We start from the raw sequence: 27265 nt of genomic DNA on the forward strand, positions 1-27265 counted from the left end.
AGAAATAGCAGCTTGGTTGGAAGGGCTGTAAGCCAAGCTGTGCTGTCAGGCTGTGCCCCTGCCCAGTTCCAGGAGCTGCCATCTGCCCGCCAGGGACTGGCATCAAAGTCAGCACTTGGCAGAGGCAGGAGGGGCTGCAGCAGAGCGGAGCTTCTCAGGTCCCCCTGTGCTAAGATCTTGCTGATAGCTGCCTGCAGGGCTCAGCCTGCTCTGCCAGTAAGGCGTAAATCACCTACATCTCTACCTCCTCAATGCTTTGTGTTAAGCTTAAATAATCTGTTCTGCTTTTTTGTGTCATCTAGATATGCAAGAACTGTACAGGCTGCTTTGACCGACAGATCCCGTGTGTCTCCCTGAACTGTCCAGTGCTTTTCAAGCTCTCCCGAGTGAGCAGAGAACTATCGAAGGCACCGTACCTCCGCCAGCTCCTCGACCAGTTCTGAAGGATCTGTTATGGGATTCCAGGTGCTATTTTGTTTCAGTGTTTACCACACTAGGACTATTGTGCATGGTGCTTTTTCAACTCATCTAGTCCAGGATTTCCATTTTAACTGTCGGGTTTATTATCTGAGGAATAACGAACGCTTATCCTAACTAAATTAAAAAAATGCATTTGTTGATCTATGAATAGCTCACTTTTTAAGATGTACAAATTCCTTCTTCCTTTCATGTTTCTAACATACTGTTTTATAATGCTGATGTTGAAATAGCTGTGTGTAACATCCTGTAAATCCATTGCCAAGTAGAAGTCAAGTTTACTTCCTGGAGGAAGGAGCACTGAAACCTCTCAAAACGATAAATCCATTTGTGTGTGTTCTTGGACTGTCAGTATCAAGACGTGTTATTCTATATTATCCATTCACTTTATAATTTTGTCTGCGAAATATTTTGTAAATACACTTTTTTACTTTTCAAACAACTGAGTAAAATAATGTGCAATGACTTTTATACAGATAATTTTAAAGTTGGTTGGTATATCTCCTCCTCAGTTCTGCTTGATTCTGAGTAGATTGTTATTTTGATCAGACTGTGCAAACAAACAGTAGTACCATGTGTAGCATTTTGAAACATTATTTTCTAAAAATCGCTGTCTTGCTTTAGCTATTAATGGGGCATTGTGAGGAACTGTGCAAAGACATTTTTGTTACAAACCTGTGGGACTGTTGCAATACTTTAAATATAAAATTTTATTCCATTTTTGCTTGTTTTGTATAGACATTTCTATTGCTTCTAAATATGCTTAAAATATTTTCTTTCCTTACGTACTGTACAGTTAAATCTTATTTGCCACCATCTTGACAAAATGTGTATTTAGAATATTTGTATAACTGTATAAAATGGAAAAGGAATTATGTGGTCAGTGCATTGTTTTCTAAACTGGAAATCATTTTGTTTTAGAAGTTAATAATGGAAACCATATTAAAGTTGAATAAAATGATATGGTACAAATCTGCATGCTTCTTCCTTTTAACACTCACTTGCTGCTGATTCTCTCATTAGGTACAGATACAACGCCGATGCAATAGGAATGCACAGTGTAGTTTCCAGCCTAAGCTTTGGGATGTAAAACTTCAGTATTGGTTTCTGGAGGCCTTCTCCAAAGAGGATAAAAACATTCCTGTTGTTTTCTATTAGTCCAAACAGGGTAAGCTTTACGTTTGCAAGTCCAGAGTAGCTTTTAAAAATAGAACAAAACTTTATTTACATAAAGGAACCTGAGTGCCTCCTCCCATTAAGAATTTATTACATTCAAGGTACAAGTCAGTGTTATAAATTCCACATTATACAGTACTATGTAAACCCACCGCAAGCAAAATAAAAACAATGAATATATAATAGAACATATCCACATTGCTATGAGCTTTTATGGAAAGGAACCAAAAACCCACCAAGGCACAAACTGTTGCCCACTCTGCATTCCAGCACTGAAGGGTCATTTACAGAACAGCAGTACAAGCTCCAGCAGTAACTCCTTAGTGCCTGCAGTACAATCCAGCCTTTGGGAGTGAGCCAGGGCTAAATACAAATATTGTTTGACATTTAACTGTAAGAATTTACCTTTAACGCTGGAGGAAATGGGCATGTGATCCTCAATGCAGTCCTGCTTTTACAGGCAAAAGTGTGACTGACAGAACATTCAGCCATCTCACCACAGCACCGGGACGACTTTCTGGCATAAACAAGGCAATGGTAATACCCATAACTAACACTTAAGAAGTCCTCCACAGGGCTTAAACGCTGGTTTTACCCTTAACTTAAAAAGACACTGTAAATAGCTCTTCACTATATGCCAAGAACTGATTCACTTTGGAAATTTAAATATATGAAAACTAATATTCATTTTCTAAAACAGGTCTTGAGGAACACCAAAAATCCAATCAATTAGGAAAGCAACAGCCCTGAGCATCAAGGACATTTCGAGCTGCCATGAGCCAGGCTCAGCATTGAAAAGGTCCTAGGTCTGCTTTCATCTTAAATTGCATTCAACATTTTGTTTCTGTTAAGGGGCACCCACTGGTTCTAGACACATGTATTCAGGGGAGGTGAGCACAAGCTCTGTATGTATGTGCTATTCAAGTCTGAGGCCTAAACTAAGACACCGAGAGCTTCAAGTCCTGGCAAAGACAACTCACAGTTCTGCAGTCATCCAGGCAAAGGCTTCTGGGTATTGTTCCAGCATGATATTACACACTGCCACTCAGCCAGTCATGGGTTTTAGTTTGGACAGCGTTTCTCCATTTGTTGTGATGGCATTAGTCAGAAACACAAGTAAGCCTGTACGTACCTATCTATCTGTGTATAGAGCTATACACATACATATAATAAACATACAGATAGTTGGTTCAAAGACATTAAAGCACATTTCTCAATGGGGCTTTAATTTTCATTTTCTGTTTTTTTCTCTACTTGATTATGTGAAGCTCGTTAGCTATCCCTGAGAATAATCTTCCTTGCAGAGCATTCCAATTTGAAATTTCATTCAGAAATTAGCGTACAAATAATTGCAAATAAATAATTTTTAAAATCTGCCTGCTTTCAGACAGGCTTCTTAAACTACTTTTTTTCTGACAACATGATCTCAGGTGCAGGGACACTCAAAATCACTGAATATTCCCATCAGCAGAAGCCTCCATTGTTCTATTTTTTAAATTGCTAATCACAGATACTTCTATTTCAGATGGAAAGCAGCCAAAGGTTTGCAGTTTTGGTGCATAACCCAGCTGTGACATTCTTTGTGCCTTGCATTCATTCATTTTGCAAACAGAGTCAGGAGTCGCTCCGTTGGTTCAGGCCAAACACATGGAGGATGGCTCTTGCAGCAGGGAGCTGCCCCACACTTCCTGGGTTCCTGATACTGTTTGCCCTACATTGAGCCCTTCTACCAGAGGATACCTGTGACCCCCTGGGGGCAAAGTACATCCCATGAAAGCAGAGCAGAAGCACAAGTCACTTCTCCTCTCCCCATAAAACCAACAGGATTTGCCCGTGCTGTCAGATAACACTCCCTATTTTCCAAATATAGAGCAGTTGTTATTGCAGAGTGCAGGAGGGAAGAGAGAAAAAGAAAATGGTAAGAAATCCAGGCTTAATCTGCACTCTCCTAAGTCAGTCATTCTCTCTGCCAAGACATTTTTTTAATGACTATTACATGAACTGAATGCATAAGGCCATACAGACCTACTTCTGCTGATCAAATGCTGCCATGTGTAGCAAGAACAGGATCGGGGCTGACGTTTAGAAATATTTACAAGGACTCCAAGCAAAGAAGAAAACCCCTGTGTAGCAGGTGGAGCAAATCCATATGTTAAAGTGCAGGTTCATGCATTGCATTGGAAGTGTGCATAACTAAACACATGGAAAGAAGAATGAGGCAAGCAGGCAATGGCATTTAAATACCTACAGCAGCAGGACAAGGAGGCCCTTCAACACTGCAGGAGGGAAAAAAGAAAAAAGAAAAAAAAAAACACATTTTCATTACAAATGGATTAATCTTTCTTACTAACTTTTCAGGAGAAAGGAAAAAGCCCTTAGGTTCCAGGTTAAACACGCAATGGGACAGGAGAAGGAACAAAAACAACTAAAACACACACTAAACATCCACAGTTCTGTGCTATGTTACACTTAGAGCTCCTTCTTTTGTCAGCATTAAACCTCTTTCCAAAACAAAATTAAGGATAGTGCAAACAACAACAAAACCCAAACAACACAGAAGACCAACCCACATTCTGACCACACAGCTTCAAAAAACAGCAACAAGCAATTTTTTGGTTTTCAAGTAGACATGTTGCAGAACTACTGTTTCAGGCTTTGCCATTAGCTGCTGCATCTTTGTTCTTACTGGGAAGGACTCGGTGACACAACCAGACCTGAGGGCTTCCCTCCCCCCCCCCACCCATCTCCCGGAGCAATGAGTCTGAACACACAAACCACAGCTTCTCCTCAAGAAGGCACCTGCTGTGTGTCAATACCCAAGGAAAGAAAAGCCAAAGGGCACCCAACTAACAGAGAGCCAGCAGGCACACTGTACAACTGGACGGGATTATCTGTCTCATCAATAATTCCACCTCATTCTCAAATGGCCGCTGTCACACTTTGATGTGTAAAAACCTCAGCACAGGAAGCCCAGAGAAGTTGTTAAAACCTTTCAACTGAACCGGCTTACAATATCATGGCCCGATGTCATTAACACAATTTTATCTAACATATCACTGAATATCTTCTTCATACATTTGTTGATTTCAATGGTAGTGCAGTAATTCAAATCACAAATACAATCACAGGTACTTAAAGTATTTAGATTTGTCACCACTGGTTAACAAGTAATTGGAGTTAAGTCGCACAGCAGATAAAAGACACCTTTTGTCCTCGTTCCCACACACCACCATTAAGTGACCCAAAGGCATGGTTACACTCCTGAAAATTAATCTTTCATTCTGTCCTGTCTTACTGACAGGATCAGAGGAGTATGTGACTCAGCATATCCCATTTACATCACCTGAAATTCAACTTCTTGATTCCCTGGTTTGTCACACACAGACCCCCAATGCAGTAGAAACATTTCACAAGCTAAGAAAGTTCAGCACCACAGGCAACAGATTTCTCTCATTCCTGATGAAAACCTTTTGTGACCAAGGAGCTCAGTACAGCACCCTTCACCCACCTCCAAGAAACCAAGTGGTCTGAGCAGCTTCTTCCCAGCTAGCTCACATCACAGCATAAATGACTTAAATGCATGCCTGACATTTAGAAAATCTCTCATGTTTTAGCATTTTCAGCATAGTCTACAAATTCTCTATGTTACCACATAGACATTGTGGACCTTCTCTGGGATACATCGCTGCAGACCCAAACTGAGGAAGGAGGAAGGACAGGCAAAGGTGGAAACTTCCTTCTTACTCTGAGAAGATCCTTGAACCACTTTACGAGAACGGCTACAATTCCATTGCGTTTTAGTTAAAAACCCAAAGAGTCAGCTTTTACTCTAATCGTTCTTCTCCCGGTCGACATTCATGTTTTTTCTCCCAGGGGAGCCGCCAGCTGCCACTGGAGAATCATCCACAGCATCACCTGGATGTGGCTGGAGGGAGGCTTCCGATGGGGAGTTCCCCGCTGCCTTAAGAGAGGTCTCTACCATAGAGTTTCTCAGGGTATCGTTCATTTCTATTACCTCAAAGTCTGCTTCATTCCACTCTCCTCCATCCTCCTCATCCTCTTCATCTTCGTTAAGCCCCGAACTGGACAACAAAGCCTTCCTGTCCTCGCTTTCACTCATCTCTCTCAAGCTCTCTCCAGAAGCGGTGGCCAATTTGTACATCACAGGAAACAGCACAGCCGTCATTACCGAAGTTCCCAGAGCAGTGTACATGACCACAGGAACGTGGTGAAACCTCCCCTGCAGGTACCCGACCACTGCAGGAATGCACATCTCCCCCAGAGCAGCACCAACCACGAAGAGAGAAGCTGACTTCCCCTGGATGACCGTGTACTGCTCGATCCAGGAAATCCCACTAGGGAAGATGGTGGCCATGGAGGCTCCGTACACCGCAGTTCCAGCCCACAACGAAATTGGGTAGTGTGCAAAGAAAGCCAAGGATGAAGAGGAGACGGCAGAGCCAATGAGGCTCAGCACGATCATAGTGCCGGGGTATAAGCAAGCAGCACAAAATACTGACACCGCTCTACAAACAGCAAACGCACCCCAGAAGACTGAATTCAAAGCAGCTGCTTCATTTTCTTTCATCTCAGCAAAGACCTTTGCATAAGTAAATATGTAAGAGCCGTAAGTAACCTCCGCTCCCACGTAGCAGAGGAAGAACAGGAAAAGGAGAATAATAAGGGCATGGTGGTATTTGGCAACCTTGCATTTCTGCACAGAAGCCTTTGATTTGTCTCGAACCGAGCTGCTCTTTGAATACAAAATAAAAAAGAAGAAAGAAACAAACAGCAGATAGGTCCCTATGACAACGTAGGACCACAAGAAATCAGCACCAAGATGGTGTTTCAGTGCTAGTGTAGCTGACGCTGTTGATACGGGGCTCAGAACAGACTGGCTTGCATTTTCACCTGCCTGAAGGTCTCTGGGTTCGGAACCTCCCATTGCCATTTTAGCCAGAATTGGAGCCACAAATGCACCCATGGCAAAACTGAAGTGCAAGGCCTGCAAATGTGGTCCGGCCTCTGTTCCCCACGTGTTCAGTGCAAGAACATTGCCACCTGCAGATTGGAGAGAGAAGGATTCATTAGTTTCAACCTTACACCAGGTATTGTTTTAAAAATAGCAATTATGTTATGAGTTCAATTTGCAACAAAAGCAGTTTTAGTGAATACAACATGCAGAATTGTGGTTAAGTGTAATTGTGCATTTGAGAACCTTAATCCCATGTGATTAGCTGTAATGTAGGAGGGCATTCACAGCAAGTAAAAGTAGCTTAATCTAACAACAATTGCCCCTATTTGGCCATTTCTCTGTCCGTGCCCTGTTATGGCTGATGCAATCAGGAGTGTTAGGAAACACTTCTTTACAGAAAGGATGGTTAAACATTGGAATAGGCTCCCCAGGGAGGTGGTTGAGTCACCGTCCCTGGATGTGCTTAAGAGCCGTTTGGATGTGGTGCTCGGAGATATGATTTAGCAGAGGGTTGTTAGAGTTAGGGTACTATGGTTAGGCTGTGGTTGGACTTGATGATCCTTGAGGTCCCTTCCAACCTGAGTAATTCTATGATGGGTCTGGCACGGCAGGCCATTCCTCTCTGGAGGCTGTAAACTGAAGATTCTTCAGCACATCGAGCAGCCTCAGGTAGCACCACTGTCGCCTTAACAGATCAGCAGTCACATCTAGCATTTGCAGCAGCTTCAGACCTTTTTGTTTACTGCTTCTCCTTTTCCTAAGTTTCAGAAGCAACAATTGATAGTGCTACGAATCAGCTTCTCACTACACAGCATCCCAGGAAACACCACAAATTGCACACACCTTGCAGGCAGGGCCCACCCTGGCTGTGTTCAAGTGGCTCACTGCATTTGCAGAAGCAGGAAGATTTACAGTATTGTTGCTGCAGAAACCAAACTGCAGCACCCTCAGACCAACAACAGTGCTAGAAAATAAGACCTGAGAGAGGCATCTGTAAACTGCCCCTGAGGAGAGTGCGGGAAAATAAGGACAGAAATCAAGTCCCACCCCTGCCACCACCCACCTCTAACACATCTCCATTACATCACTGCCATGGTCTCAGTTCCTCCTGCTCTGCTGGGAACAAAAATCCCAAAGCTGAATAAATTTTCACTGTAAGTCCATATGAAAAATTTTGAAGCCAAAGGCCAAGAACAGTGATCCTACCAGAAGCTAAAAATACACCCCTGCACTCACATCCTTTAGCACATTCTATGCTGTGCAAAACCACCTTTTTTTTTTTTTTTTTTTTTTTTTTTGCTACAAGGTCCCACAACAGGCTCTCTGTAACATTAACAGAGCCCTCTCAAACTGAATACAGCCATGACCAATGGTTCCCATGAAGCCATCGTTCCACTGTGCTGCCCACCAGCCATGCCATTCCAACCAAGCCCTCAGTCTGTGTGCTTTAGAGGTGTTTGGATAGAGAGGAGACCTGAAATGTCTGCAGCAGCAGACTGTGCTGCCTCAGCCATGTCCAAAGAACTGATTTCTGTGAGAAGTTCCTCCCTGTACCTGTGGTATAACCAACCCTTCCAGCTGCACCAGTGGACTTTTGCTTTGTAAATTCATCCTGCTCAGCATCTCCCTCTAGTAAGGAGCCTCCACTAAGAAACCTTATAAGCACAGGTGTTTATTTATATTTGTTTCATATTTAAGTGAGGCTGGCCAAGGGCAGCACATGTGCCTTAATTCAGGGAGACTGATGACATAGCTCTGTAAGCCAATGATGGTGGAATATATCTATCTGCTGTGAATCTCCAAACTTGGCCCATCCAAACTGAGGTCACCAGCTCTCCCATAACAGCACTGGCAGAACTTTCCTCTCAAACACCCAGGGTTGCATAGGACTAACCCAGTTCCATCTGACAAACCAGTTACTAATGAACAATAACCCAAATAGCTTCCCACAGAGGAGTAAATTCTAAGAGAAACAACATTTAAAGAGCACATGGCATTTTTTTTTAAGCCTGTAACTACCCACCAAAATGCATATTGATCTGCTCAGGGAAGCAAAGGATACCCAGCTCTCTCATACAGAAGCTCTGTTACAGAGACACAAATAGCAAAGCCTCAGGACGAGAATAACCCACCAGCCATCCTGGCCAGATAAAACAGCTCCTCTCTTTTAATTCAACTGTGCACAGTGAAGCAGGCCATGCTCACTTCTATACGGCTCTTTATGAGTGTGGATAGTGACAGGACAAAGGGGAATGGTCTTAAACTGAGACAGGGGAGGTTTAGGTTAGATATTAGGAGGAAGTTTTTCACAGAGGATGGTGATGCACTGGAACAGGTTGCCCAAAGAGGTTGTGGATGCCCCATCCCTGGAGGCATTCAAGGCCAGGCTGGATGTGGCTCTGGGCAGCCTGGTCTGGTGGTTGGTGACCCTGCACATAGCAGGGGGTTGAAACCAGATGATCATTGGGGTCCTTTTCAACCCAGGCCATTCTATGATTCTACAGTTCTCAGCAGAACTGTCACCTGTGGGTTTCTAGTTCATTCAGTGAAGGAACCACTGGAGCAGGCAGTCACTCACCTGTGTCAAGAACTCCCATGGCTGCTCCAATGAGCGACATCAAGGCAGTCAGCAGCAGGGACCTCTTACACCACGGTATGGCAAAAAGACCGCCTGTGGTTCCAAGCATGGATAATGCTGGAAAGGGTAAAAAGCAAACAGATAAAACACAAATACTACAGTTACCACTTCAATTGCAAAACATTTAGCAAACTAAGAAATAAAAATACATTTGTCATTACTCAAGTTACAGATAATCCTAATACATGCTGTAACCTCATTACCTGAATGTGTGAATAGCAAAGGCAGCCGGAAAATTCAACAGGATGATTTTGGAGGAAATGATTTTAGTGAGAATGAGATGTTTCATTTTTCATTTTGCTAAGGCTTAACTTGCAAATAGGGCACCATCTGCTGCTAAGTACTTAGTATGCCAATTATCCCCAAGAAGCATTTTTCTGCAAACTTTTGAGTTAAAAGCATTACTTTAACACAAAAGAAATAGAAAATGGTTTGAGTAAAGTGACATTTTTATTGAGAACTACAGAGCATTATATTTAGCCCCACTTCAAAACCACTACACTCCTAAAATCCTGTAAGTGAGGTTCCCTATTGGCTAAGGGGCACTCTGTATAAAAATGCTGACTCTCATTTTTATTTTCTTCTCGCTTCAGCAATGTATTTCAAGTGATTCCTGCAATCTTCAGAAGCAGAACTAGAAGGTTTCTCGACATAAATTTAGCAACAATTCCCAAAAGAAAAGAAAAAAAAAAAAAAACGCAGAGCCCAAGAACTTCACTGAGATACCTGATATTCCTGCCTCGCTGTAACCTGCAAGGGAAGCACAGTGAGCTGCACAGGGAAAAAGCTACAGAGGGGAGGTGCTAAATACAGCTTCCCCAAGGCGTCTGTCAGAGCAGAAAGTGGCTCCTCAGCTAGTTTTCAGCTATCTGCTCCGGATTTTCACCTGAAGACGGGTGCTTAAAAGCTTCCTTGACTGAAGCATTCAAGATCTGCACAGCAGCAGAGCTTTAACAGCTGGAAGGTGGGAGCCAAAACCCTCAGTCAGCCCTCAGATGACAGAAACATGAGGCAGTTCAGTAGTTCGGATTGTGTTTCTGCCCTAAGTGCCATCAAATCAGAAAGAATTTGGAGACAAAATGTATTTTCCAAGCATGACTGACAGACAGCTATCCTGTGACACATCAGGAAGTCAAGCAAATCCTAAACTGCTGCAAGTTCACGCTGACTTTCAGTGGTAAGAGGTAAAGTCTCAGATGTCAGATATAATCCACTCTGCCCTTGCCAGATACGCAAGGATCAGCAAGCTGAAGGGAAGGCACTTTACATGTGATCTGGAGCAGAGAATAAAGAACAGGGAAGAGGATAAATAAAGCTGCAAGATATGTATAACAAGAGCAAATAAAAGGAACTGGTCTGGAGAGGGGAAGGTAGGGAAAGGAGAAAGACATTGTCTGGTGTGACTACACATGGCAGCAGGAGATGGGCCAGCGGGGATAAGGAGAGAGTGGTTCAAACACAAGCAATGGAAAACTATTCTCAAAACGAGCCCTGTAAGTAAAGTTCTGTGCTCGGGGTTATATGAATCCACTCAGATAAAGGAAGGGAGGGATGAGGAGATGGAGGAGCAGGAGGGGAAGGGTTAGGAAAGGGATGAGCACCGCTACTGGCAGCCATACGGCCCTGCTGTGCCAGCACAGGTCTGAGCACAGGAGGAAATCCACACGTGTCCAGGAAACCATCAGGACCATAACCACTGCTCCTGCAGAGCCCAAACACTGCCACAGCTAGGCAGCAACCCAGCAGCATATTTCCAAACTCCCAGACGGGATACAAAGTTTTCCGCTTTAACTAAGGTGTAATTGGATTAAGGCTGCCCAGTCACAGCCTCAATGCTTTTGTACAGCGAGGACCAACAGCTCGGCTGAGCTTTAGCAAAGGCGACGTTCTGACACCGCTTCTCCCACACAGCCGTGCAAGTAAGAAGCCCAGCCAGCCCCACCTGCCTCGTTCGCGTACTTCCCGAAGCCCTACAACGCGGGGCTGTGCGCTGCGAGAGCGTCACCTGTGGGATTACAGGGAAGGGAAGCCCACGGGGCACGGGCCGCGCTTCCACCCGCGGCAGCCCATTCTCCAGCCCGAGGGCACAGCGGAGCCCCGGTGGCTCTCGCCGCCCGCGGCCGCCTCCCGAGCCGCGCTCACCGAGCAGGAGGTGCGCGTTGACGTGGTCGAAGAGGATCCCGCCGAGCACGGAGCCGCCCAGGTAGCCCAGCGAGCGGCCCACGAAGATGTAGTAGATGTCGGTGACGTTCTTGTGCACGTTGTCGGCCAGGTTCTGGAAGGTCGGTCCCAGCACGGCGATGCTCGTGCCCTGCAAAACAACGCCGAGGGCTGCATCGCCGAGCCGGGCCGGGCCGGGCCGAGCCGATCCGAGCCAGGCCGGGCCCCCCCCTAACCCGCCCGGCCGGTGTCACTCACCAGCCCCAGGAAGGCCGCGCACAGCGCCGCGGAGATGCACCACCGCAGCGCCGCTCCCTCCCCGCACCGCCGCCCGCCGACCACGGCCACCTCCGCGTGTGGCGCGGCGGAGGAGCGCGGTCCAGGTCCAGGCCCCGGTCCCGGTCCGGGCCCCGCCGCCGCCTGCCCCGGGCCGGCGAAGCGGACGTGCTTCTTGCGCTCGGCGCCGGCCATGGCTCCTGGCGGCGCGGGCCGGCGCGCACGGCCGCTCGGGCCCGCGGGGAACCCGGAACCGCAAGCCCCGCCCCGTCAGCTCGCGGCGCGGGGGAAGCCTACAGCTCCCGGCGGGCTCTGCGGCGCGCCGCCCCGGCCGGACCCGTTCCCATGGAGACGGCGCTCCGCTAGGCGTGCAAAATGGCGCCCGAGGCGACTCCGCCCACAGAGGGCGCGCCGGGCTCCGGGCGGGGTGTGCTGAGATGCGGCACCCAGCGGGGCGGCCCTGGGTGTCTGCGAGAGAATAGGCTGAGGAGGGGGCATTATGGCGGCTGCAGCTCCTCACAGGGAGCGGAGGGGCAGCGCTGAGCCCTGCTCTGTGTGACAGCGACAGGGCCCGAGGGAACGGCATGGAGCTGTGTGAGGGGAGGGCAGCCGGGGACAGGTGCTGCACCACAGGGCGGTGGGCCCGGCCCGGAGTGCCGGAGTTCAAGGAGAGCTGGAATGCTGCGTGGCAGCTACAAGCGGTGGCTATAAATTCTCTCTGCTTTTTTTTTTTTCCTTTTATCTCTAGTGCCTGAGAAAAACGCAGTCTGTCTTTTCCAAGAACACTTAGCTGCGCTATCTCTCTGCCTGTGATGTATTTGCAATCTCTGTGACCATCTGCATCCCCTGGCAATTTGTTTAAAGGCCGTTATTACTGCACTTGCACAATCCAATTATGCAGTACTGCTCTAATTATATTCAGGAGTCAAACAGGAGAGTCCTTATGAAAAGCACGAGTTCTCTTTTCTTATCGTGCAGCGTTTACAATCTTCCAGGGAAAGCTGTACTTGTTGCTGACTGATCCAATTTACGATCCTTTATCTCCAAGCCAGGGTCAGTGACACCCAAAGGTTTCTTCGGTGCTTCTCAGAAGGCTGTGAAAGCTCTTCCTCCGGGAGGTCAGCCTGTGTGCCTGGCGTTACTCATATACACACACATCCCCCTCTGTTGCGGGCGCTCTGGTGAGCTGCAGTGCTCTAAGAGCTCCTTGCTGACGTACAAGCAACGCAAAGAAAAAATGGTGCATTTCCCCTGATCTGGAGGGGAAAGGGCTGAAAAACAACAGAAGTGTAATAATTAAACTTCTAAATAAGTTTATAAAAAAAAAAAAAAAAAAAAAAAAAAAAAAGCAGCTTGTAATTCATTAGATACTTTTCTTATAAAAGTTTTTTGTTTTGTTTTAGTGCTCAGTTTGCCTCTCCTGGATGATGAACAAAAGCAAGATCTTGGATCATTTGAAGACATAAAGCTTTGCCTTACTGATCAAAGGTCATTGGCATCATTGCTATGTGTAAAACAAGGGAAAGCTGCGACTTGTGCTTGCATACTCTCGGCATGTGCACTTCTCCATACAAACCTGACAGAGTGCAGCTACACCACGCTTTAACAGCTCTCTTTATACCTGAGGAGCATAATGAGCACTCACTGAATGCAGCAGAGGGCTGCTTTTGGTGTTTTTGAAGAGACTTTTTTTTTTTCCTGACAGAATTTCTCTAGAATTAATTTGATCTGCTCTCACTGTGCTATTTTTATGCACTGGCTCAGACAAAACAGTTGCCTATTTATTTATTTTTGAACTATGTTATAACTGATACCGGGCTCTGAAGACAACTTAGCACAAGAGGTCTCTTTGCTGTGGTGAATGTGCCCTGTCATGCCTGGACAGTGCACCAAGGTGCACACACATGTACATAGGGTCTCCTCATGGCTTACATTAAGACATCTGTGTAAATCTGCTCTGCTTCTTCTGAGCAGCTCATGGGTTTTTTAAAGCACTCTGTAGGTAGGCAGTATTTGGAATGTACAGGAGTACACTGGAAGATGTGCAAATGTATTTGTAATGTATTCCATAAGGAGGCTTCTGCAGAGAAGTGTGTTGGTGTGTTCTGTACTTACAAAGAGGTTTTGTACACAGCGACACTTGGGCTCTTAGGAAAAGGTTTCAGGCATCTTTTTTTCAGATTTTCATCTGACATACAAGTAGCCTGGAGAATAAGCTTGGAATGAATAGGAATGTTTTCCCAATAGCATCAGCTTTGTTTCTGAAAGAAAAGGAAATATTTGGCGCTGCTACAAAGGAAAGGCGAGTGAACTCCTGTGATGTATTGGAGCTGTCAATGAGGAAACACCTCGTGCTGCCAAGGTGAGTCGAGGTGAAAGTGGTGGCAGGCCAGGACGTGATCAAAGGTCCTCTGAATTGCACTGGCAGTTCTTGAAGCCAAACAAACCCACTTATTTATTTATACATCGCAAGTTTGTTCTACCCCTTTCCCTCCCTTCCTCAATTTTGCTTCTTCCTGTTGTGAATGTAACAGTTTAGCAAAGTTTGACATTGAAACTCCAGCATGTAAAATGCAGCAGACAAAATTTTATGAAGCATGCACTGCTGGAAGGTGGTAGTTCAGGTTTATAAAGCCCTGGTTTCAAATTGGAGTGTCAGTGCCATTAGAAAAAAAAAGTGCACTGCACTAAATACTGATATAGGGGCAGTCAGATCACAGTGGTAACGAAAGCTGCAGGGACGGACTTTAATACTAAAGGCTGCAGCTGAGACTCAGTATCAAAATGTAACACAATTCCTTTAAAACACAGAATTCCTTTTAAAAACTTAAAGGTTGTGCGGGAAAATGGGACTGAAAAATGATACATGCAGTAACAAATGGGGCACTTAAGAACTACCATCTTTATTCAGGGTAATTTGAGGTTGGTCACAATTATTATAGCACCATGAAAGACATCAGACAATGTTATTTTTTTTTTCTTTCAACCCTTCTAACAATGCAGAATCTTAAAGAATGGAGTTAAGGCCTGGCAAAATGTGCATCTTTTAATATCCAAAACAACATACAAAAGAGGAGGTCTATAAAGACAGCGAAACACGTCAGCGTTACCAATATTAGCACACATTTCAGTATAAAATCACTCAACACACAGTTCTGAAACATTTAAAATGTTGACACAATATATAGAAAAGACTAAAAGGCATACTGCAAATATGCCAGCGTTAAAAGAAGCTCACTGTCTGGAACTGTAGTGATGCTATGCTCGTCAACAGAGATATGTAAATGAAATTATTTTCTCGGTCGCATCCAAGTGCTGCAGCTCCTGTAGTTAAATGCAGACTGTTTATGCCCCAGCCAAACTACATGGTATTACCTATATGCACGCACACACACACACACACACTCTTCCTTGCAGAGGGTTGGTTCCAACAGATGCACTGAGGTGCCTGATGTCAGCTACCACGGTGGGATCCAGATCCTATACTGCCCCACGAGCTGAGCAAGGTTGCCAGCACAGTGCTTAAACTCACCCATCAGGATGATTCCAGGGTAGTAGCAGTGATTTCTGTCCTGAGGTACTCCAGTCAGGGCCACAAGGATGCATCTCTTGTTTCTCTGACATGTACTCCCCGGTGCAAGCAACTGAGCAGGGCATTTTTGCTTTGAAACTGTGGTGTCTGTATTTTTTTTATACATTAAGAACGTGATCAAAGCCTTCATCTATGTGTGGACAGCTCAGCACTCTGCTGGGCTGCCTCAGCCTCCTCTCCCACTCCATGAGAATGCCTTCTCCATCAGTCAATGGCTGCTCAAAGGTTTAATGCAGGGACAAGGCATGAGAAGCACTATCCATATACAATAGGATGTGCATTGGCTTTGAAAATCCAGTGTCTTCAGTGAGAATTTAGGAATGTACACATCCAAACATAATGCATGAGGAGCCAAGAGAAAAGCATCAAATGCTTACCTCACCTGATCCTAAACAGACCCTCACATATGATCACAGAACAGAACTTGTGGCCACCTTTGACTCTACAATGGAGGGAGGTCCATGAAGAGTCACTGGAAATAAGGAGAATTTCTGAATGGTAAAAAAGGCATTTGAGATCTTTGATACTTCAACAGTCTACAAATACATAGCCAGAATAAATCCAACAATAATTTTCATAAATTTTGTTTTGTATATTGTTGGATAGCATAGATGAAAATAAGAATATGAAGACTTGGCACTATTTCAGACTCCTTGCTGAACAGATTTAAGATTTCCAAAGACCTCAGTACCTACTGAAAGGGCATCGCCATATAAACCATCAAACCAAACCCTCACTCAAAGTCAGTTTTGCTTTTAAGATCCAGTGTATGCAGTCACAGCACAGAGTAGGACTACAGATTGAATCATAAACGAAGCTGTTTCTGCCCAGTATCTTACCCTGAAAGTATCCAGTGGAAAAAAGGAAGAGGATTATTCTGTTTATATGGTGAGACAGCAATGTATACAAAAGCACAAACTTCTTAAGAGAGGGATCCATCTGCATTTCAGAATGATTTAAGGGTTTCTGTTGAACTGAAGCAGTATTTTCATTACAGAATCCAGCCCCAACAGGAGTAGATCTGACACATTACATCATCAAAATGAGCGTTCAATAGATTCCCTATGACCAGGCTTCCACACCTAAAATTAATTACAAAAAATTTATATTTATTCAGATGAAACAAAATCAAATATTTGGTGCTTTTTCCTCCCAGTTTTCAAAATAAGAAACATTTCTACACCATGCTGTCATTTTTGATGAAGTGTACCAACCAGCTGCTGTTTGTGATGGACATTTATCTGTTGTTTTTTTGAAAGGGGAGATAGATTGGTAGTCTCACTTTCACAGCCTCAGGGCACTCAGTATGTCTCTATGCAAGTTTCTCAATGCTTAATTAATCTCACTGCCAACAATCTGAATTTTACTTCCATTTTGACTGCTTCTTATCTATTTTTAGGATGCAATCCTCTCACACTTCTGTCTAATACAGACTTTTTTCTATTGGACATTCATTTTCCCAGTAGACATGAGCTGGCAGTAAAGATGCTATCAGAATCCTCATGCATTCATTTTTTTTAAAAGCCTTTTCTGAGATCTCATTTTTTGGAAGTCTTTTCAGTTACAGCACCGCTGTAAAACAAGCACTGGCATCAGCAGTAGGTTCAGTATTCCGACAGCACTGCACCAACTTAACTTCATGAGTCCTAACTCTGCATCCGCCGCCTGCCATCCTGATTTCAGCATCTGATTCTAATACTGCTCTGGTCATTGCTATGTGATCATTCCTTCTGAGTTCCCTTCCCAAGGCCGCTATTTGGGGTTATTTTGTTTTGTTTTTAAATGCAGTTGATTTGGGGAATCACATATTTAGTTACTCACATATGAATATTTGAATTTTTTATGTATGGATACATTTTTAAAGGGTCTAACAATAATTAATCCATATTAGTGTTACATCCTTTCTGTATCATTTATAAATCTTAACAGCACTTGCTTTATATTCTCTGCTGGCTATTTTATTTACTCAGAGCACCAAGTCAGGAAGGTGCCACAGTTACGTCAAGATGTCTCATCGTGACATTTCAAATCACATTAATGCTAAAAAGCAGCTTTAACTGTTGTTACAAACTCCCAAAGCTAGAACACATGAAATGTAAGACCCATGGTGAATATTCATTTGTCACAAAGCAAAAGGAAACAAGAGGTTTTTAATCATACTTAATCAGCAGAATCCATTGCACGGCCCACACATGCGGTAGTGCTGAAAAACAGCATCTGCAGAGATACGCCAGACTGGAACAGCATGAGCTGCTGTTATTGCTTCTGTACTAAAGGCAGCATTTTGTACTTGCTTTAATTAGCAATTAATGTTTTAATGAAATTCTCACGAGTACTTGGGACATGCAGAAGCACAGATCTCAGCGAACCCAAAGGGACGGCTGCTGTAAGGATTGTTTTCCACCTCTAAGTCCCGCTTATATACTCCATTAACTTTGTAAAATCCAATTCCTTCCAACATTCCATGAGACGAGAACTGAAATTCTACAATACAAACCAAGTATCAGTGCTGGTCTTCGATAACTGAGATGTTCTGTGTGATTCCATTTAAGACTTCTTTAAGCTGATAGATGTAAACATTTCAAGTAATAGCACTGCTAATAGAGTGTTTCAGATCACAAGTGTTTGTGGGCGTTCTTGGCAGTTTACTACAATGCTGAAAAATGGAAAAACAACAGAAATAGAGGAGACATTAAGTGATATAATTTTAAAACAATATCCTTCTGTGGTTCACATAAAGAAGAGGCACTGCCACTTATTAAAATGCATTTCAGGGTGCACTTCATCTTTAGATTGCATTCAGTTTACTCTTTGCTATGACACTCCTGAAGACTACAGAAATGCTCAATGGACTCGATGTAAAGAATATTCAGGCATTCCCACTGCACCGCTCATCCATACCCACAGGTAAGCAATGCACTTGGAAGTGTTTTGGAGATAAATGCGTTGTTTTCATCTGAAAGTATTATGTTTTCAAATATTTTTCAGAGAAGAAGATATCCAGAAATACACGCCTGACAAACAGTACGTAATACCTAAGAACACATAAGCAATCAAGACATACTTCAGTATGATAAGCAACCAATAGGACGTGCAAAGACACTTCTTTATGTCTGAATACAAAACAGAGCTGTAAAGACCTAAAATAAAGCTGCATGTTCACTTAGTGCAAATATCTTGTTGAAAGTTGTTTTAATAGCTCACCTTTATTTTCACATGTCAAGAACGATTTCATAGTATTGCACTTAGGATGCATCTTTAAAGCTGTCTCAGTTTTAAGGAGAAAAATACAAAAACCTGAAGGGAACAACAGGATAATTTGAAATTTAGGCTAATTCACAATCCTGCTCTGAAGTATTGCTGTCAGTACAATTTCAAAACCACCACCAGGAATACTGACGCTTGGCTGAAAACATCATATACACATCAATAGAATTGTGTTACCAAAAAGTATCAAGAATCTGTAATTCAGCAGCTGTACTTCCAAATGCGTTTGCATTCTAAGCTCAGTTTGTGCATATCCAAAACCTGGTTCCATCCAAAATGTCATCTCTTTGTTCAGGGTACTGTGAAAAGGTGAATCATTGCAAAAAGTGAATGATTAAACTGAGCCATCTGGGGGTTTTAGAGAAAACAAAACAGATGTTTAATAATTTAACTTTGTAATGCTAAATGATTTCAGTGAGAGCAAAGGGAATCTAAAATATGCATATTCACATTCATAGAATCATAGGATCACCAAGGTTGGAAAAGACCTCAAGATCGTCCTGTCCAACCATCCACCTACCACCAATATTTCCCCACTAAATAGAATCATGATACAGAATTCTGAAAGACTGTAAAACAGCACGAGAAACTTCAAAAATGAAATCAGTTTTGAGAGCTACTAAATGTTCCAGTATAAAACACCCCTGGGTGTGCCTGCATTGAGTGGAGCACACAAGCTATTGAAGAATCCTGGGTCAGTGAACCAAACACAGCTTCCATACTTCCAAGAAATACATTCTGATGAATTAGAAAAATATTCTCTTCACACACAGAATCACTACGCATGTATACACTAATGCTACAAAACTTCAAATACTCTGAAAACGTGGCTTGAAATCAAACTCAACGACTCATCAAAATAAGTTCAATGGTATAAAAGATTCTTAGAGCAGTTTCGCAATTTCAGCAGTTCAGAACATCTTTAGTATCATGTAGTATCTTCAGCCAAAAAGTAGAAATGTAGCTTTGGTAGAAGAAAGTCCATCTTGTATAGGAAAAGAAAGCATCAAACACCTGATTCCATTTCTTTGACTGGCTTTTCCGCAGCATCTGACACCAAAGTGCTTTCATTTTCCAGCATTTTCTCAGTAGTTTCTCCATCAACAGTTTTTGCCCTTTCTTTCAACTTATGTCGTTCATGGACCCAGGGGATGATGCACAGTATCGCTCCGCCGATAAGTGGGGGGACTCCAGCCAGGTAGAATGCCACATCATAGGTACCGAGGCGATCACGAAGCAAACCTGGAAAGACAAAATAAAATCAACTACAGTGATGTTTTTGGAATATACAAAAATCATGCATGTCTGAAGCAAACTTTTCAGAAGTCCAGTACATCAATAACCCAGAAGCATCAGTTAAATTTGTTGTATATTCTGGAGCTCAGAGAGAAAAAAATCCAGTGTAAATGCAATGCATATGATTATAGGAACAGACAATTTGGCAACTATAGAAGCCTATTTATAGCTACAGAACATATTTATTCTCACCTGCAATGGGTGGACCAACTGTCATTGGTATTGACATGAGTCCAAGGAGAAATCCTATGGCCTGGGAAACATCCTGAGCCCCAACAAGCTCAAAGGCAATAGGAGCCATAATGCAAATGAAACACCCATCAAACAGGCCCATGAAGAGACAGACAGCAATGAGACCTCCAAAGACGTGGCACACTGGAATCATCATCGACATCAAGCCAATAAAGAAGAATGATGTCACCTAAACATGACCAAAAAAGAATATAAAAACATATTGCATCAAATCAGCCAAAATAACTGGAAGAGATGAGCTTTCTTGCTCAATTGTCTGTCCATATTTACTTTAAAATAAATAAGCACACATTACCACTGTTAGAAATTAAAAAACAAATAAAACAAACACTTGGAACTGTCATAATATGCAATTAAAGGGATTCCAAAGCTTGTTTCTCAATTTTCCCAGAGCACACTTGTACCCACAGGTACTGTGTAAGGGCATCATTTCCTGCACGCCAACATTTCAAGCAAAACTGCTCTGCGCTCTTTTCACAAAGAAAACCCACAAAGATATTAAAAAAATCATATAACTAAAATTCACTGTAATTAGACTCCTCACTGTTGTAATTTTAGTAACAATATCAGTGCTTATATTCAGAGATGGTACCTGAAAGCTTCATTTCAATTTTTCCATATAAAGGCATCTTGCTGTATTTCTATTGCTGTGTTTATCTTTGCATATTTTTAATCTTCCAAGATCATAATCTATGAATTTCATTATTGCTATTCACAGTAAATTAAAGGAATAAATCCATCTTTCAACAAAACGAAGCAGAAGTCATTTCAAAGAAAATCAAAGAAAGTTTTGCTTATGCACCATTCTTATGTCAGCATGGAAACCCAATGCCCCACCTTTCCAAACAAGGCACACACACTATGCATTGCTCACCCGTAGAACATGACAAGAAAAACAAAGTCAAGCCCAGACATCACAACTTTTTGAACAGTAAGTGACATCAAATAAATGAGTTCATTGTGAAAAATCTTCGAGAAGACGACTAGATGAGAATTTTCAGGACAGTATAGAAATTACCTTTGGGCTCTGTAATTTATTTAGCATACTGAAGAAAACATTTGAAATACTGCACAGAGGTAGGAACTACTGGAGAACTTCTTGGAATTTAAGGGTAGAAGTGAAGAAGTTCTCAGTTCTCTGTATTCTGATACATAAAATACAAATATTAAGATGTATTTATAACCAAGAAATTATATAGTTATATGTAGACAAACTCTAAACAAGACGCTGTTGACCAGGTTAGTCACATTATCATATTAAGATCACACACAGCACTAAAGCCAGAATCTTTATGTTTTACCTGGAAGAGGCAGAATGTATAATTTTAGTAGTAAAGATAACATTTACAAAGCAAAATTCGGCACTTAAGGAGCACAGAAAGAGAAAGCTAAAGGTTGATTTTACTGGACAGAGCTCTTGTAAGTTGTTCAACTGTAAGAGAGCACAGTTCTAAGAGGAAAGAACTTTCATCTGCATTGGTTCTTAAATAGTTTTGCACAAGATAAGATGATTGTATGAACTGTTGGGTGACCCAGAATAACACTTGTGAATATTCACTTCTCCTCCAAAAAACACTCATTTGAAACAGGAGAGCTGAAGATGAAGAGACAGAGCTTTGCACGTTTTTCCTCCCTTAAAATTTGGTGAAAGCAATGTTACTTAAAAGCAACAGAATTCACGTTCTAAGCAGATCCCTGGTCTTTCAGTTCCATCCAGCAAAAAGAATAAAAAAGCTTGCAGAGTTTTACTGCAAGTTTGACATGTATTTCACAAAAATAATGGAATGTGTCTGTGCTTTGTAAATCATGTAACACCTCAATGCTATCTTTTCACTTTTCAATTTAATAGTGAAATTTCCTAAGACTGTAACAACAGGTACTGAATCAATCCAAATCCTGGATTAGGCTCCAGGCTCTTTCATCAGGGAGTCTAAATGCATGCAACTATGGCAACAGACACTTCAGAAAGTTGGTCTTTCTCATTTTTGCTCTGAATAATGTAGTACAGAGAATAGCCATCAGATGTCTCCCTTGTTACTTCTCATTTTTAAAAAAACAACAACTCAAGAACACTCAGGAGTTGGTAACATGCAATTACAGCTTTCTCAAAAAAAAAAAAAAAAAAAAAAAAGGAACCCACAAACTGCCACTTCTCAAAAAACAGTGCTCATAAGCGTGGATGGAATGGGCATCCATCTTCCATCTTCGTTCTCAAGCTTCCACATTTCTGGAAACTGAAGGACTGGTGCTTTACCTCCTCCATGTGACTGTGAGTAACCTACTTCACACAGCAAAATCTTCTCAACTAAGCACCTGTAATAGTCTCTTTGGCCATATCAGCATGTGCTATGCACTGAAGAAACACCACACCAAGATGGCACCTAAGAAATATTAGGAAAGGAGAACGGGAAAATGGAGGAACTTGAAGAAATCAGTAACTATCAAGAAGTTATGGATAAAACTGGGAAAGAAGAACCTACAGAATCATCAAAGGTTTTCTCACTCCCGAGCTAACGATGAAAATTGCCAGCAAGCAGTAGCCACAGTTTCTCAGTATAAGAATCAAAAAAGATCAGGAGAAAGATTCACATATTTTGCATCAGGGGCCCATGAGTAGCAACAGCCAGACAGACGTTGCTTCCGAGAGTGCCGAAATCTCTCAGGACTAAAATTTTCAGCCACTTTATTGTTTACTTACCTACCTGCAATCAAAGCCTTCAGGATGCTTTTTGTGTACATATATATTCCTTCAAAACCACGTGAAGACGTACCTGCAAATAAACTTTTTTTGCACCAGGAATATAATCCGCAACTCTGCCAAAGATCAATCGGCCAATTCCTGAAGTAATGCCCAGACACAGCAGAAGCACTTCTTCTTGCACACTGTCACCAAATCTGTCTTCCACATGTTTCATCTGTTTGAAAAGAGGGTTCAGAAAATTAACTTGTTTTAAAATGAAAAGGAAGAAAAATCCATTAAATTTTTGAGTTAGAGGTGAGCTGTGAATCTGTGACTTCAAGTATGGCTATGAACAATCAACTTGCTTATTCTGCTTGGGCAGGACAGTTTTTTGCACTGGGTTACCAGTATTAAGTACAATACAGTGAAAAGAACCTGAGAATGTGTTTTCTCTTTATTCATCACATTTAAGGACCTTAATTCAAGAAAGCAACAAGGCTAATACCAGAAGATTAAAAACTCAGAAACACTCCCCCAGCCACATTTCATGCACTAGCAAAGGATGAAGCATAATGCTGAATCCTCAATCTTCATTGGTTAGGGCATACTGAAGTCCCAAAGCACTGAATCATTAATAAGTATCAGCACAGTCCTGTTCTGTGCATTAAGACAGACACAGATTCTACCAAACTTACAACAAAGTTCAAGGGAGGAGCAAGAAGGAAAAGGGCAGAGTGCAGAGGCAGACAGTGCAGGCAGGAGGGGCTCTCGTCCCAACATCCAGGGATCAGGAGAAAGAGGAGCAGGAACCCTCTGCAGTGCCAAACACAGAGGCAGGGCCTTCCAGGAGCAGGTACATTAATAGCAACGGAGAGTAGGGCAGACTGACTGGAGAAATAGTTTCACAAGCCACTCTGACCTAAAGCAACTACAGCAACTACCTCCAGTTCTGCCAGTAGAACATCAAATGCAGATATGATGAATTAACAGTATCAGTAATTCCAAGCTTCTGAGTCATGTAAAAGGAAAAGGAAAAAAAAAAAAATCACGAGACTGACTAGATGGATGGTTTGGATTTCCTTTACATTGTTTCTGGAATCGTAAGGAATAGCTTTTATGAGTATTAAAGCAGAAGAATTCCATGTGATTGTTTGTTTGTTGCTGTTGTTTTGGGATGGGTTTCATGATTTGTTTGTTCGGGGAGGGTGTTAAATCAGCCACAAAAACCAGAAATTACCCAGAACACAGACTTTTGCATTAACCACTTTTTGAAATGCTGCTGGCAACATCAAATATGTCAAAATATGCATGAAGAGATGCAGAAATTATTTGTGTAATCCTGTGACCTCTATGCTCATAACTACCTCTGAAAAAGAAACTGTGAAGACTCAGAGGTGTGAAGAAGCAGACTGAAGAAACTGATTTTTAAGAAATGATGCACTCACCTTGCCTCAGGTGTTGTTTTTCTTTTTACAGACTGACAGACCTCGCTAGTAAGAAGTCAGAGCAGTTTTTGTTATTAATAATTCTGATTCTGTGACGTATTCCCACACAGGGAGGCGGTGGAGTCACCGTCCCTGGTAGTGTTCAAAAAATGTGTGGATGCTGTATGGGGACATGGTTTAGTGGGGAAATGGTGGTGGTGGGTGGATGGTTGGAGAGGATGCTCTTAGAAGTCTTTTCCAACCCTGGTGATTCTATGATTCTACAATTTTGAACTACAGAATCCTTATTCCCTGACTATAAAGTACTCAAGAGTCTCTTGTTAATACACAAGCTGAGCCTTTTTTCTCCCCAACATAAGCATGGTTTGCTAAGCTATGGTTGATTTTCCTAAATATAAAACCAGTTGCCTTTTGTTTACATATCACAGAAAACTATTAGATCTAGTATCAATTTGTCTAATATGTAATAGATTTTGTCAGAAAACAAGAAAAATAAGAGGTGGGTTTGTTTTGTTTTTAAGCATTAAATCTAGCTTCAGAGGAAATACACTTGCTATTTCTATTTTTGACAACTTTTTTCTTGTTTTTGGGAACAGAATCTGAATTTTTCTTCTGGAGTGACATTCAAACAAACTGCTGCATTAAATCCTTCCCGTGCAAGGGGAGAAGAAAAGCTGGCAGTTTCCCATCCCCACCTTTATGCTTCTGTCAACACCTGCCGGCCGAGCTGGCAGAGAAACCTTGGAATTTTCTGCCGTTCTTCTCACCTGTTCCACTTTCATGTTTCTGCAGCCTCCAGGTTGTTTAATTAGCAGACCTCATTTATCCACTCCCCAGAGGCTTTTCAAGAGGTAAGATAAAGCTCTACGTCTAGATAACTATTAACCCTGTTCTCACAACTGAGCAACCGGGTTTCTCAAAGCAACGCTCCCAGGGTGAAATGCTGCCCTCTCAGGACAGCGGGGTGGGGTGGGGGAAGATACTAGATCCAACCAACTTAAGGAGAAAAATAATTGCTACTTATCTTCAGCTTCACGTATCTTTAGAGGAGTTCACTCCTCTTAAGAGCACCACAAGCTCCAAGAGTGCTTCCAGCTAGATGCAGCAGGACACCTCCATGGGAGGACACAGGCAGTGGAGCAGGCTGTCCTGAAAGGTTTTCCAGACCCAGCCAGTGTGACCTCAAGGCTGATTCTGCTTTGATCAGGAGTTGGACCAGAGATCTCCGGGATGTCCCTCCCATCTGCGATATCCTCTGATTCTAGCCCATGCTCCTTAACAGCACATTCAGTCTCCAGCGTTACAGTCACTAACATGTAAGTAACAGCAGCACTAACTGATATCTGAAAATACACTGGTTCAGAATTAATCCAGTATTGTAACTGCTAACTAATTATGGAATTACAGACACATCTTGTAACTATAATTAAAATACATTTATTTACAATGAAGCAGCCTAAACAGCAAGACTCCAGCATTCAAGATTTCCACGTTTTTAACTGACAAAAACTATTCAAAAATCCCATGATGGATAATGGCTTATGGACCTTCCCAGACAGCATGTCATGCATCAACACACTCTGGCCATTGTAGAACCATACATGTTAGAGTTACATGACTTCTTGGGCAGTCAAATGGGGACCTATGCACCCAGCAAACACCAAGGCCAAAGCACAGGTTTTGTCCAGACTCAGTAACATACCTAGCTCTTCCCATTACAGCTGTATGCATGGTGAATTGCAAATTAATTTTTTCAAGAATGGAAGAAACCTGCAATTTTGCCTGAGCTAACCAGTACAAACAATGCAGATCCAAAGAAAAGCATTCTGAAGGAAATCTGGCATTGCAGATCCCTGAACAGTGAGTTATGACACATCAGTTCTGCCACACTTCCAAATTACGAAGGCTGTAAGTTTGCAAATAAAACAAAGGAATTATCAAATTAAGAATTGTATGCTTCTCCCCCCGCCCCGTTTATTCCAATTTTAGAATACACAGCATTTTTCCAAAGGAAGTTGAGATTCTTTTTTCCATGCTCCAGAAAGAAGAATGGAACTGAGTCAGCTAAAAGTCTGCATGATTTGCCAGACTAGCACCCGCTTCTTTACTATTTTAGAAGAAGCTGTCTTTGTATAATCCCATTTTCCAAATCAAGATGTAGACAGTATACAATAGAACTGAATACATCCTGGCATCAGCATTCTACCTTACAATCTTGTTCTCTGTATCAGGGTAATACACAGATCTTACTGTACAAATTCTCATTCATTTTAGGATAAGACTGAAATAAAGATTAGTCACGTGGTAGTGGCTGTAAGGGTTACTGATATACTCTCTCAGGTAACTCTCCATCCAGTCAAGACACAGATTTTGACAAGATCTTCTATTCACTGCATACACATGTAGCTATGTCCAGGCAGCGAATCCATGATGCAGGGGGGAAAAAAATCCAAGTACTGATCCAGTTCTTTTCTCCAACCACAAGAACCAAAGAACATAAATTCAAAAGAAATAATAAACTAGTAAGAATTTTTTTTTCTCTATCAATTCCTTTCCTCCTGGGTATATTCCACTTGGGGAATTCCCAATCAAATAAAACCTTAGTAGGTTAAATGGAGCATAATCTCTTTCTCACTGAAAAAGATGGCCAACAGCAAAATATAACCTAGAAAAGTTTGAACACGATCAAAAGCTCATATAGAAAAAATGCTACAAGTCCTGATGTCTGACATTACTCTTACACTGGTTTTAAACGAAAGAAAGGAAATATTCACAGAGATTTACAATAAGTAAATTGGATGTAATATTTCAGTAAAACCTATCTGTTCCAAATTCACAGTTTTCTGAAGGAGCTGGGGGTTCTTTTGGTAAAAGAATAGTGCACACAAACTTTGCATTCTTCAGGATTTCCAGAAGAATGTGAGTTTTAATAGATATCCAAAGCAAAACTGTGATTTCTTGAAATACCAAGTGGTGAAACATGACTACAAGTATCTAAGATGCAGATGTGCATGAGATGTCAACTGCCCCA

General features: G+C 42.3%; 3 protein-coding genes and 1 long non-coding RNA gene across 7 annotated transcripts in view; 2 read left to right on the forward strand and 2 right to left on the reverse strand.

Moving 5' to 3' along the window:
- Positions 1 to 1630, forward strand: part of REV3L (REV3 like, DNA directed polymerase zeta catalytic subunit) — a 112792-nt gene extending 111162 nt beyond the window's left edge. Inside the window, exon 32 of the mRNA XM_031611347.2 lies at positions 303 to 1630. Coding sequence (XP_031467207.2) covers positions 303 to 443 — 141 coding nt within the window. The 3' untranslated portion in view covers positions 444 to 1630. The remainder of the gene's footprint in view (positions 1 to 302) is intronic.
- Positions 1631 to 1720: 90 nt separating this feature from the next.
- Positions 1721 to 11897, reverse strand: SLC60A2 (solute carrier family 60 member 2). The gene is made up of 4 exons (XM_031611348.2): positions 11685 to 11897; positions 11409 to 11577; positions 9207 to 9323; positions 1721 to 6714 (listed from the first exon to the last, which is right to left on the reverse strand). Exons 1-4 carry the CDS (start codon positions 11895 to 11897, stop codon positions 5483 to 5485), a joined length of 1731 nt encoding a protein of 576 aa, XP_031467208.2. The 3' UTR covers positions 1721 to 5482.
- Positions 11898 to 12024: 127 nt separating this feature from the next.
- Positions 12025 to 25345, forward strand: LOC149919081 (uncharacterized). Its single transcript, XR_016464413.1, has 4 exons — positions 12025 to 12403; positions 13106 to 14064; positions 25027 to 25085; positions 25265 to 25345. It is a non-coding gene; the product is annotated as an uncharacterized LOC149919081 (long non-coding RNA).
- Positions 14587 to 27265, reverse strand: part of SLC16A10 (solute carrier family 16 member 10) — a 66086-nt gene continuing 53407 nt past the window's right edge. For 3 of the 4 annotated variants that reach the window (XM_090135883.1, XM_031611247.2, XM_090135884.1), the window contains exons 4-6: positions 22881 to 23024; positions 20050 to 20278; positions 14587 to 19803 (exon numbers count right to left, since the gene is read on the reverse strand). In XM_090135883.1, coding sequence (XP_089992009.1) covers positions 19568 to 19803; positions 20050 to 20278; positions 22881 to 23024 — 609 coding nt within the window. In that variant the 3' untranslated portion in view covers positions 14587 to 19567. The remainder of the gene's footprint in view (positions 19804 to 20049; positions 20279 to 22880; positions 23025 to 27265) is intronic. The other variant, XR_016464412.1, reaches the window with a different exon arrangement.

Source organism: Phasianus colchicus, chromosome 2 (genome assembly GCF_987193195.1).
Source record: "Phasianus colchicus chromosome 2, bPhaCol1.hap1.1, whole genome shotgun sequence".
In the NCBI taxonomy this organism is placed as follows: Eukaryota; Metazoa; Chordata; class Aves; order Galliformes; family Phasianidae; genus Phasianus; species Phasianus colchicus.